Raw genomic sequence first — 14,354 nt, forward strand, 5'->3', positions numbered from 1 at the left:
CTCGGCCTCCCAAAGTGCTGGGATTACAGGCTTGAGCCACCGCGCCCGGCCCAATTTTCTTTTTTTTAATTTGTTGTAGAGATAGGATCTTTCTATGTTGCCCAGGATACTCTCGAACTTCTGGCTTCAAGTGATCCTCCTGCCTCAGCCTCCCCAAATGCTGAGATTATAGGCATGAGCTACCACACCTGGCCTTGAAATAAAGCCTTTGAAAAAAGGTACTCCTTGGATTGTTGCAAGACTATTATCCAGAGTTCTGAAAATGCTGATTTTGACCATTTTTGCCACTTGTCCTCATTGCTTTTGAGAGGTGAAGACAGCTGGGCTTCCAGGTGGGCTGGGGACTTAGAGAATTTTTCTGTCTAGCTAAAGGATTGTAAACACATCAATAAGTGCTCTGCGTCTAGCAGAAGGTTTGTAAACGCACCAATCAGCACTCTGTAAAAATGGACCAATCAGCACTCTATACAATGGACCAATCAGCAGGAAGTGGGCGGGGCCAAATAAAGGAATAAACGCTGGCCACCGGAGCCAGCAGTGGCAATCCCGGGGGTCATCTTCTATACCATGTAAGTTTTGTTCTTTCGTTCTTCACAGTAAATCTTGCTGCTGCTCACTCTTTGGGTCCTCACTACTTTTATGAGCTGTAACACTCACCGTGAAGGTCTGTGGCTGCACTCCTGAAGTCAGCGAGACCATGAACCCACCGGGAGGAACAAACAACTCTGGACGTGCGTCACCTTTAAGAGCTCTAACACTGCGAAGGTCTGTGGCTTCAGTCCTGAAGTTAGGGAGACCATGAACCCACCGGACACATCTGAACATCTGAAGGAACAAACTCTGGACACACCGTCTTTAAGAACTGTAACACTCCCGGCGAGGGGCCACGGCTTCATTCTTGAAGTGAGGAAGACCAGGAACCCACTGGAAGCAACCAATTCCAGACACCCTTTGACAGAGCAGATTTTTGGATGTCCTTACTCTGCTATTGTGGAAGTGCTTCTGATTAATATGTTTGTTAAATATCCATTCTTAATTCCCATGGGTTTTTTGTTTGTCTTTGTTTTAGCTAAGAGTGATTTTAATAATAACTATTTTGGTATCTCAGGCTCTGCAGGGGGGTTGGAAAGCCACACTTGGAAACTGTCATCCAGGAAATATTTTCAAAATTACACCAGAACTGGATTTATAAAGACACCTGTTTCTGCTGCTGCTGCTGCTACTGTCTTGCTACACACAGATACTGCTCCTTTCAACATTATCAATGTAGATACTGGATGTTGTTGCTAGAACCACTGCTTCTTCTGAAAACTCATTGCGACCACGGCTGCTCCCTATCTCAGCACTGATTCCACGAAATTCCTACTTCTTTTGATTCACCAGCTTCAGGCTCAAAGTCCAATGCAAGAGAATTCTAATCGATAGAGCTGAGTTAACATGTCTATGCTCTGGGTATCAGGGAGCCGGGGAAAGTGATTTTTAAATTTCTATATTGGGTGGTACTCTTGGTACACCATGACTCATAGGATGGGAATTCTTCAAACATGGGGAAGTAACTCTCTATTTTCCATAAAACCTGTACAATGTCATAATAAAAGTGATTTGTACTTAATTTTTTAAAAGTTTTAATTGACACAATAATTATACATATTTATTGGATACAATATGTTTCAATACCTGTATACATTGTGATCAAATCAAGGTAATTAACATACCCATCACCTCAAACATTTATCATTTCTTCGTGGTGGAACATATAAAATCCTTTCTTCTAGCTATTTTGAGATATACCTTATTTTTTACTGTGGTCACCCTACTGTAAAATAGGATACCAACACTTACTCTTCCTAATCACAGCTTTGTACCCATTGACCATCCTCTCCTCATCCCCTCCTTCTCCCTACCTTCCCCAGTCTCTGGTAACTGCTGTTCCATTAACTACTTCTGTGAAATCAACTTTTTTAGATTCTACATGTAAATGAGAACGTGTTCATCTTTCTGTGTCTGCTGTATTTCACTTAACATAATGTCTTCTAGGTTCATCCATGGTGTCACAGATTTGGGAAGTTTCTTCTTTTTATCTTTTTTTTTCTTTTTTCTTTTTTCTTTTCTTTTTTGAGATGGAGTTTCACTCTTGTCATCCAGGCTGGAGTGCACTGGCACGATCTCGGTTGACTGCAACCTCCGCCTCCTGGTTTCAAGTGATTCTCCTGCCTCAGCCTCCTGAGTTGCTGGGACTACAGGTGCACACCACCACACCCGGCTAATATGGGGTTTCGCCATGTTGGTCAGGCTGGTCTCAAACTCCCAACCTCAGGTAATCCACTCCCCTTGGCCTCCCAAGGTGCTGGGATTACAGGTGTGAACCACCGTGCCTAGCCCTACCATATTTTCTTTATCCATTCTTCTGATGATGGACACTTAGGTTGATTCTATATCTTGAGTATTGGGAATAATGTTGCAATAAACACGAGAGTGCAGATATCTGTTCGACATATTGATTTCATTTTCTTTGGATATATACTTAATAATGGGATTGCTGGATCATATGGTAGCTCTGTTTTTAATATTTTGAGGAGCCTCTATACTGTTTTCCATAATGGCTGTACTAATTTATATTATCACAAACAGTGTGAAAGGGTTCTCTTTTCTCCACATTCCTTGCCCACGCTTACCCCCCCCTTTTTTTTTTTTTTTGAGACAAAGTCTGGCCCTATTGCCCAGGTTGGATCCTTTGTCTTTTTGATCATTAATTTGCACTTTATATTCTTGCTTACTATAATAAAGGTTGCTTACCACGTCTCTTTTAATCTTAGATCCACCTACATTTCCACTTCTTTTCATGTCATTTACTTGTTGAAGAAATGGGACATTCTTACGAATTTTCCACATTTTAGATTTGGATGGTTGCATCTTCATGGTAGTTTAACATGTGCCTTTATTTCTTTTCCTGATTACCGGTAGTTGGTTCTAGATGTGGCTGCTTTTAAGGTTTTGTTGTTGATTTTTTTTTTTTGGTTTTGCCATAGTGCATCTTCATGGAGATTTTTATTTTTCCTAATTGCAATTGTAGGGTATATTGAATTTGTAGATTCTATTGTCACTTCTGCAAAATTTTAAGCCATTACCTCTTGAAATGTTGCCTCTTATTCTCACTTCTAATTTTTTTTTTTTTTTTTTTTTTTTTGAGATGGAGTGTTGCTGTGTTGCCTAGGGGCTGGAGTGCAGTGGCACAATCTTGGCTCACTGCAACCTCTGCCTCCCAGGTTCATGCGATTCTCCTGCCTCAGCCTCCCGTGTAGCTGGGATTACAGGCATGCACCATCACACCTAATTTTTGTATTTTTAGTAGAGGCAGGGTTTCACCATATTGGCCAGGCTTGTCTCGAACTCCTGGCCTCAAATGATCTGCCCGCCTTTGCCTTCCAAAGTGCTGGGATTACAGGTGTAAGCCACCATGCCCAGCCAGCATTTTTGGTATTTTAAAAGCCTGTTAGATGTTACATTCATTAAAAAATGGACACAAGTTAACAGAAATATTCTTGATTTGGCTGCCATTAAATTAACTTGGTATGATGCAGATTATCAGATAGTAAGTTCTGACAGCTATATATCTTTGATTAATAGAAATGTTATTACATAATGAGAGCAATATATTTGACAAGTGAAGCCATTCAAAACACATTGTCTATAGGGAGAAGAAATTTAAAGGGTTTCCTGGTGATGAAATATTGAAACTATTCTATAATATCATTTAACCCCCACTACTCACACCCTCCTTTCATTCCTCTGCTTGCAGTGTCTATGAAAAAATATATGCCCCAGATGTTTCATGGTCCAAGGGCAATCTAAATAGTGAGTCAATTTCATAGGCCATGTCTTTCATGGGAAGAGTAGTTGCTCCAGATTATCCAGGCTCAAATTCCATTAGAGGAACAAGAATGGATCAATTGTAATATAATCCAACTTTGCTACAATAGATCTCAACACTCAGAAACCAAGTGTATTAAAGATTACTGACTGCCAGGCGCGGTGGCTCACGCCTGTAATCCCAGCACTTTGGGAGGCCGAGGCGGGCTGATCACTAGGTCAGGAGATCGAGACCGTCCTAGCTAACACGGTGAAACCCTGTCTCTACTAAAAAATACAAAAAATTAGCCGGGCATGGTGGCAGGCGCCTGTAGTCCCAGCTACTCGAGAGGCTGAGGCAGGAGAATGGCGTGAGCCCGGGAGGCAGAGCTTGCAGTGAGCCGAGATCTCGCCACTGCATTCCAGCCTGGGCGACAGAGCGAGACTCCATCTCAAAAAAATAAGTAAATAAATAAATAAAAATAAAAATAAACAAAAATTAAAAAATAATAAAGATTACTGACCAATCTTAATGCTTAAAGTATGCCTGATAGGAGTTTTATAGTTTAATAGACTGCAGAATGTAATCAGCATTGGTACGTTCAATTAGCTGACTTCCCCATTTTAAAATCAGGGGATTAAAGCTAAAGCTGGACGTGGTGACACATGCTGGTAATCTCCCCACTTTGGGAGGCCTAAGTGTGAGGATCACTGGAGCCAAGGAGTTTGAGACCAGCCTGGGCAACATAGTGAGTCTCTATATCTAAGACAAGAAAAATAAAAAAGCTTTAACTTGGGCAATATAGCAAGACCTCATCTCTACTAAAAATAAAAAAAATTAGCTAGGTATGATGGCATGTGCCTGTGGCCCCAGCTACATGCAAGGCTGAAGTGGGAGGATTGGTTGAGCCCAGGAGGTTGAGACTGTAGTGAGACATGATGGCATCACTGCACTCCAGCCTGGGCAAGAGTGAGACTCTGTCATCAATAAAACAACCCCCTGTGTTCACCAGCCAATACAAATACCCAGGTGGAAGGTGGAGAGCATATGAAGAAACCCTTTGTGCAACCTCATCAACTACAACAAATTCAATCAATTTTAGTCAGTTTGTTACCATAAAAGCCAACAGCTTCAAGAGCATTTTAGAACAGTTTTCTAAGTCTCTAATTTTCCTGAAACTACATTGAAAATATTTATAGACATGCATTTTTTTGGGTTTGAAGAGAATTCACTTTTGGTCAGACTCCCAAAAGGAGATTACCATTGGAACAGTATGAGAAAAACTTGCAAGTAAAGTTTCTCACATTTTCTAGCTTGTGCTGGTCTTTAAGAAACCAAAATTAGCCTTTTTGGTTATTTGGATTTTAAGTGACAAGATTATGTTGAATATACTTTTTCGAGACGGAGTCTTGCTCTGTCTCCCAGGCTGGAGTGCAGTGGTGCTATCTTAGCTCACTGCAACCTCTGCCTCGTTCAAGTGATTCTCCTGCTTCAGCCTCCTGAGTAGCTGGGATTAGAGTTGCCCACCACTACGCCCTGCTAATTTTTGCTAGAGATGGGGTTTCACCATACTGACCAGGCTGGTCTCAAACTCCTGACCTCGTGATCCGCCCGCCTTGGCCTCCCAAAATGTTGGGATTATGGGCGTGAGCCACTGCGTCCGGCTGAATATCCTTTTTCAAACTACACTTTAGTCTCACTACCCTCTAAGATTATGATACAGTTCCCCGAATGGGTACATCTCTTTGAGTGGTAAGTCTCTTTGAAGTGGTAAATCTCTTTAAAGGGTAAAACCAGAGATTAAACTGACACTTAAGAATAGCACAATTCTGGCAGGGCACGGTGGCTCATGCTTGTAATCCCAGGACTTTGGGAGGTGGAAGCCGGTGGATCACCTGAGGTCAGGAGTTTGAGACCAGCCTGACTGACATGGCGAAGCCCTGTCTCTACTAAAAATACAAAAATTCTAGCCAGGCATGGTGGCAGATGCCTGTAATACCAGCTACTTGGGAGGCTGAGTCAGGAGAATCGCTTGAACCTGGGAAGGGGGGGTTGCAGTGAGCCCTGATCAGATCACTGCACTCCAGCCTGGGCAACAAGAGTGAAACTCCGACTCAGGGAAGGAAAAAAATAAAAAATAAAAAACAGCACAATTCCAAGCTCATTCTGGTTGGGGGTGGAGGGTGGTGGGGGAAGGAAGAACAGCAGAAGTTAAGGTCTTCAAAATGTTCAGCCTTACTCTGTAATACCCAGAACATCACTATATCCTTTCCTACAGTTTATAAAAACTAGTAAAGTGAAAGGTGTATTTTTTATTTTTTGCTATTAACTAAATCTTGCTGAAATTCCGTATCTATTTCAAGACAAATGTAAGACCCCAACCAATCCTAAAAGAACAGCCTATATTTTTATAAACAATATTTTCAAAAAAACCCCAGTATTTTCTAGTGACTATAAAAAATACATAGAATTTGCATTGTGTTTGCTTAAAAGTTGAGACCACAGATTAGATGCCAACTCTATTTGGCTGAAAGTTTAAGGAAAGGGGGTTTTCTATGAATGACCCTTTGTAACTACTCAACACTAGAATCAATTGAAATGGTATACACACACATCTATAACTAAAATTATTCATACACTTACATGTTTTTGAATCACCTTTTAAAAAAATTGAGACTGGGTCTCATTCTGTTGCCTAGGCTAGGTAGAGTGCAATGGAGCGACCATAGCTCAACTGCAGCTCAACACACCTGGTCTTAGTCTACTTTATTTTATTTTTATTTTTTTTTTGAGACGGAGTCTCGCTCTGCCACCCAGGCTGGAGTGCAGTGGCGCAATCTCAGCTCACTGCAAGCTCCACCTCCTGGGTTCACGCCATTCTCCTACCTCAGCCTCCCGAGCAGCTGGGACTACAGGCACCCGCCACCTCGCCCGGCTAGTTTTTGTATTTTTTAGTAGAGACAGGGTTTCACCATGTTAGCCAGGATGGTCTCGATCTCCTGACCTCATGATCCGCCCGTCTCGGCCTCCCAAAGTGCTGGGATTACAGGCTTGAGCCACCGCGCCCGGCCAGTCTACTTTATTTTTGAGGTTCTCACTTTGTTGCCCAGGCTGGAGCACAGATCTCACTGCAACCTCCACCTCCTGGACTCCAGCGATCCTCCCGAGTACAGCACCATGCCTAGCTAGCTAATTTTTGTATTTTTAGTAGAGTTGGGGTTTTGACATACTGGCCAGGCTGGTCTTGAACTCCTGGAATCAAGCCATCCACCTACCTTGGCCTTCCAAAGTGCTAGGATTACAGGCATGAGCCCACTGCGCCCAGCCAGCTTAGTCAGCTCTTTAATTGGTGAAGTTTAGCATCCTGCGATTTTTTGAGACAGGGTCTCACTTTGTCGCCCAGGGTGGAGTGCAGTGGCACAAACATGACTCACTGCACCGTTCATCTCCCTGGCTCAAGCAATCATCTTGCCTCAGCACAAGTAGCTGGGACTACAGATGTGCACCACCACATTGGACTAATTTTTGTAGAGACTAGGGTTTTGCCATGTTGCCTAGGCTGGACTCAATGCACTTGCCTTGGTCTCCCAAAGTGCTTGGGATTACAGGCATGATCTACAGCACGCAGCCTAGCATCCTGATTGACACTAAATCAAATCTTGGTAATGGAAAGTGGCTTAATTGTTCAGATATGCCCTTATATTAAATTTTGTGAAGATTAGTGAGGCTCTCTGCCATTATGAAAATAAAGATGCACTGAAGAGTAATGGAATAAGCTATGCTTATCCATGCTAGCATCCCAACAGACATCTCATTTTAATAGTCCTCATACTATAAAAATGAGCGAGATTACACATTAACATGTTAACCAATGAAATTACTAACGTCTTTTGTTAGGATAACATCACACAGAATTTGGTCTAAACAATGCAAAAGGCAAATACAATGTATGAAAACATATACAAACCGAGTATTTGTTTGTTATAGGTACTTCAGAAGAATTCATTTCTATCCCCTCCCCAATAAACTTGTCCAATTACTTTGTTCTAAATTAATGTTTGGGAATGAGATCTTGATACTAGCTTCACAGTTCATCCAACCTAGGACACTTAGCCTAAGAGTATCTATTCAAATTTGCATCAGTTGGTGAACTGATGGTCCCTGAAATCTTAATTAAATCTAGAGTTCAAAGACCCTGCAAGAAAAATCAAGTGAATTCTTACTCCCCCTTCAATTGTTTGTAAAACACCTCAATCATCTCTAGATGTAATATATTTTTTCTCAGTCATACATATCAAGACTTGATTAAAAGTTTGGATTTTGTTTAAAAAGCCTTTATTCATTTTTTGATCAGGGAAAAGGACAATCTCAAGGTCAACTTGTCACCTAATCATAAATTTGAACTTACAGGATTCACTACCCTAGACACTGCACCGGACAACACAACTTAAAAATGAACTTCCTTCCATTCCCTAAAGTTGCATGTTGAATGAATAGAATCCCTTCTAACAGCCAACACTGGTACTTGGCCTAGGTGTGTGTGAGAATAGCAAAACAGCAGCAAAAAAAGGCCAAGAGCATTATAACGTGATAACCCAAGAAGTATAATCATTATAACCAAGTTGTAAGCACCAAATTAAAAAAAAAAAAGGAGGGGGCTCATCAGCATAAGAAACACCAGTTTTGTGAGATCACCTGTTGTGTGAGATCAACTACTCTGCCTATGAACACATCTGCCAATCCCAGTAGCTAACATTGAGGCAAAGGTCCCAAAATCCAACTACACTGAATGCAAAATTCAAAGCTTTTATTTATTCCAGGTCTTCTCAAACCTGGGTATATAACGGCTTTTCAGTGCACCCAGAGGGTCCACTGTAATGACTCAAGTCACATTTGGATTGACTGACACACCTGAGATACCTTTTCCACTATTCCTATGTCTGAATATGGAAATGTTTAACTACTCAGTTCATGCACTGTGTTAAAAACTAGATTTACTATCAAGACTTTTTCTAAACTCACACAGCATTAACAGCTAACTGTAATACAATTTCCTCAGAATGCCCAAACAGAAAACATTTTGTTCAATCTTGTGGTGACTGCAAGAAAACAACACAACTAAATCTTTTGCCACTATTTCAAATTTTAATCTAACTTTTGACCACTCTCATACCTTTCTACCAAAATCCTTGAGTTATAACTACTTTAAATGCTCTTAAACCATAGATCCTACCAGTTTTACAGTGCTCCTGTGTGCATCTGAATTTTTATCAAGAATTAAGTGATTGTGTTATGATTACAAAGCTTTTACCAGGTGACCACTGATTAAAGCCAAAGTAATTAGCGATTCAAAAATGGCTTTCCAGAGACAGGCACAAAGTAAAAGGAGCTACTAACAATTTTATTACAATCCAGAAGAAACATGGTCTACTAGAAAGCTTCTACTAATCACAACACTTACGTCTTCCTCTCAGGACAGTCTTCAGATAACCAGAGGGGAAAGAACATTGTTCAAAGGTGTGGTAGAAACCTCACTTAACACGGAGAAAATGAAGCCTTAAGAGTATAGAATACACCTACAAATTGGGGAAGAGGGTGATGCTGGCTGGCTATTTATAAAGGACCACAGTTTCTCCGTATGAACCAATACTCTCTACAAAATCAACTGTGCCTTAATTATTGCTTATTTTAAATTACATTTTTACAGAGCTATGTAGTACCTGACGCAAAAAAGCAATCACATAAGGAAGCATTTATTTGAAGTTTAACATGAAATGATACAAATAAAATGTGTATAAACAAATCCACATTGAGTCATAACACAGATAGCAAAGGACAAAGTAAAAACAAAGAAAACTAATTGGCAGCTATATACAGTTGGACACAATCGTGTCTTGTACACTAGAAAGTCTTTTACAAAATAATCATCTTAGATCAACAGAAGACCAATCTTCAATGTCGTCCTGCAAGATGGGTTACTTTAACATCTCCTCCTAAAAACAAAAACAAAATACCAATTAGATTTGTGCAACTCTGACAAGCTTTTAAAGGTCCACTTTCATGAACTGTTTTAAGTCCTCACTTTATTCTTTTCTTCAATAATTAAAGATCATATGCATATTTATTGGCAAAATACAGTTTGGGTAGTCAATAAACTCAGCCTGGAGTTCCCAAATAATAATAAATTCAAATCTATTCAGGAAAGAATCTGGGAATATAATCTTCCCATATTCACAGGTTCAACTATGCTAGATTAAGGTCTACTAGAAGCATCTCTAGTAACCCAAGTAAAATGCTATCACAAACACCAATTTCTAATAAGCTTATTACAAGAACATAAATTGAATTGTGCATATGATCTTTAATTTATATCCCAGATTTAAAAGTTCTTGTTTTGGTTTGTAGATTTCACTATTAGCTATAAAAAGAAAAAGCAAGCATTAAATCTTAAAAGAATGAACACTTAAAATGAGGCTCCACAATTGAAATACAACACTAAACAGAAGACCAAAATGATTAAGCTGTAAAAAGGCATTTATGTATTTTAACTCCTGTAAAAAACCATTTAAGTTAAGTTTAGACACTTAATCTCCAAAAAGATTAAAAAAGAAGCCAAAGTCTGAAGTTTTCCACTTTAATCTTTACGCTGGTACATGAAGTTGGAAGAGACCATACCACAGGACAGCGTTTTCTGGTGTATGCCTTGCGCTCTGCCCGCAACGTGCGACCCCCAGAGATAGACGTGGTCAGGGTGACACACGGCCTGCAATGAAGTTCCCGCTGGCGGGTACAAACAAGGTATAATGTCAGAGTTAGAAGACAACATTCTTGTTTTCCTTAAGTTGTACCCATTTCAGTACTTTACCTGTTAATAGTTCTAAAATGTTTAATTATTCCTCTAGACCACCTGGTACACAAAAGCAAACAGAAAAACTCTTAAGTTTTTCTGCAATACTAAAGAAAGTGAGATAAGACTTTAAAGTTAAAGATCTATAGACACTTTAGGCAAAACAGGCTCATAAAGCAATTAAAAAAATCAACAATTTAGTAAGAACAAGCTACATAATATTTTGTTTTTACGTTTGTCTATTGATCTTTAAATTAAATTAGACATTTCTACTGTTTTCCTGTACTCTTATACACACCTGTTTTCTCCAATGTTCTCCTTTAGTATGGCTGGTAATTGTTTTGGTGATTGCCACCCCCTCGAGATGCCTTGCCATAAGTGCTCTGTTGACCTATTTTGAAAACACAGAAATTTCATTAAGATAGTTTTCTAGAAAACTGTTTCTTTACAAACACACTGAGAAATGATTAAATCTACAAATCTTTGCATGCTAAATAAAAAGTATTAAAATATTAACATATTTTAACACCCATTATAAGCTAGTTGTAAATCATACATCCTAGTTCATTTATAACCACCAGGCTATGTTAGTATAATCACCCTATGATTGTAACATGCCTCAAACACTTAACTCCAAACAGAAAGCCCATACACACAATTTCAGAACAGGATTGTATGTTAACAATGAATTTTAATACCACTGGTTTATAAAATTAAGTTAAATATTCTTACCACTGTAGTCTGCATATCCCTGTCCATATCCATAGTTCCCATAGTTATACCCAGTATAATCATATCCGCCATAGCCACTATAGTTTTGATCACCACCATAGGCACTATTGTAATTTCCATATCCTTGATCATAATAGTTATTAAATCCTTGGTTCCAGTTTTGGCCCTGACCTGAAACAATGCACAATGATTGTTAGGAAACAACTTCTGACCCCCAATTCTAACATAAAATGATGCGTTCTTGTCTCTCACTCTGCAAATCTTAAAGGGCAGAATGGACATATATATTGCTATCTGCTTGAAAAACTATTCTTCCAGCTGTTATAAAAAAAGGGGGCAGAAAGTCCAATTGTGCCAGTATCAAACTTCCTAAATTTAATGGAAAATCATTCAATTTTCCATTAAAGCTGAAGACAGGTATACTGTTCTGTTTAAAACAAGGACTCCTGCCCAAGAAAACCTATCACGCCATGGTGCATCATGTAATGGTACACTTTTCCTGTCAGTGATGACACTAATTGTCAAAGTGGCCATACTTTTAACAGTTTTTTGAAACCAGTGAGCTCACAACAAAAACCACCACACACAACCCCCACTAAGCTGAACATTTTCCTCCCGCTGGAATTGTTTTAAGTTTAAAGTTTTAGCTTCGTACAGGACTACTCATATTTAGCAGTATCCAGCTTAAACCATAGAGTCATATTCCAAGAATTAAGTCTCACCTCGGCCACGACCCCTCGTACCACCTCGGCCACCAGCCGCAGCACCTCTTCCACCTTTTTGTTGTTGCTGTTGCTGCCTATATACCTCTTTGGGTTGTGCAACTTTGATTTCACACTATAAACAAATTAAAAAACACGAAAATAGAATTTTTACTCGAGTTCTAAAATTTAATCATTTTATTTTTCTCAAACACATTGAGAAATTTCAAAAACTAAAAGATAAAAAAATAAAAAAGAAATCCTTAAAATTTTCATTTAAAGTACTTAAATGGCTTTACCTTCCCAGAACCAATTTGATGGTATCTGCTTTCTAACAATTTTTTTACTGGCTCTTCATCGGTGTATGTGATAAAACAAAATCCTCTTCTCTCATTTGTTTTTGTATCCATGGGAAGTTCAATATTTTCAATCTGAAATCGAGATGTACACTCAAGGTCATCCCATAATTGTAAAATGCTACCAGAGTGTCAGAATGCCACAGGTACTTTTCAGGCTTCAACTTAAACATGTTATTCTTATCAGGGGACTTCTATACAGACATCACTGCTTTATGATCAACATCAGCCTTCAGTGATTTGTTGTATATTTGAAGCATTGAGAGAAAAGTAAAACATCCTTTAATATTATTTTGTACCCCAAAGATGCCACTAGCTAACAAGTCCAAACACCGACCACATTTAAGTGCCCATGTTTTGGCTAAATTAAGATAGTTGGGTTTCCATCAGAGCAGCAATCAAATCAAGGTACAGTCCCTGGAAGCGACTTGAGCAGTCATTTAATCCTACCCTCACACGAAACATGAATCTGCCCTGTATAAATCGGACCAGGATTAAACATTTTATAAACACATCAAGCTTAACATGTGTAAACATAATCACACACCTCTCCAAAGGCTCCAAAATATTCTTTAATTTGTTCTTCAGAAGTATCCGGGCTCAATCCACCCACAAAAACCTTTTTGGGGGGTTCTTTCCCTTTTAAAGCTTTGGCCCTTTTGGGATCTATCAATTTGCCATCCAGTTTGTGTTCTTTCAGTTCCAAAACCTACAAGACAGATTTATTTAATCTGACAGCAGCATATAACCCCCAGAAAAATGTGCAAAACACTACAAAAGCAGCACAAAGCAAAACACAGTTCCTACCTTATCAACACTAGCAGCATCTTTGAAAAGCACAAATCCAAATCCTCTTGATCTCCCAGTGACTGGATCTGTTTTAATTGTGCAGTCTACAACTTCCCCAAATCGAGACAAATACTCTGTCAGATCTTTTTTGCTTGTATCCCAGCTCAAGCCTCCAATAAACATTTTACTAGAAATAAAAGGTTTTTTAAAAAATTAACAATAACTCAAATGATCCTTCAGTTCTGGAATTAAATCGTAGAATAAAAACAGGGACATTTATCCCCTAAGTGTAAGCAATTTAATCCATGTTTACATTTAATCTATTTCACACAAAAATCCCAACATCCCAACAAAGTTACTCAAACCAGCGGACAGCTCGCTCTCCGCACTACATAAAGCAAAACTCAAAGGAGACCAATAAAATATAGTAAAGGTTCTGCCCAGATTGCTTCAGCTACAAGGCCCAACTTCCTAGATGAATCCCTCACATCTTATCTTAGGTCCATCCTCGTCCTCAGCTGTCAAGCCAACGTTCCACCCAGAGAACTCATCAATCATAATACGTTTTGTGAATCTCGGTACCAGTCGCCTGCTTGTGCCCGAACTCAGAGTCCTCTAAAACTCTTCCCAGGAAAACCGCGCCGAGTGGTAACAGAGACACAATGAAGAGGCGGCGGCAGCTGCAGCGAGCGGCGCTGGGAGGCCGGCCCCTCCCCCCCGGGTCCCACGCGGCGCCTGCGCGCTCGGGACAGAGACGCCGCCGCCCTCCTCCTCCAACCCCTCCGCCCTTCCCCCACTCTTCCCGGGTCTCTCCAGTCACCCCTTCGATCTCTTACTTTCCTCTTCCCTCCAAGCTAGTGGGGCCCAGAGGGCACGCGGGGAATCGACTCTGAGAAAGAATGGGGGTAGCGCGCGGCTCACGAGGGACGAAGGGCGCGTGCGGCGCGCTGGGGGAGGGGGAGCGGGGGAAGAAGCGTGCGGTACCCGTCATCCTGCTGATTCTTGCTCGCGTTTATCTTGGATCCCTCTGCGAATTCTTCTATGTTGCTGTACTCGTTCATATCCTCCATAGTGGCGGA

At 40.2% G+C, this 14,354-nt stretch overlaps 1 protein-coding gene across 4 annotated transcripts; it reads right to left on the bottom strand.

Moving 5' to 3' along the window:
- Window positions 1-8,168: 8,168 nt before the first annotated feature.
- On the bottom strand, window positions 8,169-14,348 carry HNRNPDL (heterogeneous nuclear ribonucleoprotein D-like). Of its 4 annotated transcripts, none has more exons than XM_011966559.1 (8): window positions 14,260-14,348; window positions 13,294-13,462; window positions 13,034-13,195; window positions 12,430-12,561; window positions 12,152-12,266; window positions 11,430-11,600; window positions 10,996-11,088; window positions 8,169-9,843 (listed from the first exon to the last, which is right to left on the bottom strand). In XM_011966559.1, the coding sequence occupies exons 1-7, from the start codon at window positions 14,343-14,345 to the stop codon at window positions 11,018-11,020; spliced, it is 906 nt and encodes a 301-aa protein (XP_011821949.1). In that variant the 5' UTR covers window positions 14,346-14,348; the 3' UTR covers window positions 8,169-9,843; window positions 10,996-11,017. The 4 variants fall into 4 exon arrangements, with proteins under 4 accessions (XP_011821949.1, XP_011821950.1, XP_011821952.1 ...); XM_011966560.1 differs by having other exon boundaries at window positions 8,169-10,630; XM_011966562.1 differs by lacking the exon at window positions 11,430-11,600.
- Window positions 14,349-14,354: the final 6 nt, after the last annotated feature.

Source organism: Mandrillus leucophaeus, unplaced genomic scaffold (assembly GCF_000951045.1).
Source record: "Mandrillus leucophaeus isolate KB7577 unplaced genomic scaffold, Mleu.le_1.0 Scaffold764, whole genome shotgun sequence".
Taxonomy (NCBI): domain Eukaryota; kingdom Metazoa; phylum Chordata; class Mammalia; order Primates; family Cercopithecidae; genus Mandrillus; species Mandrillus leucophaeus.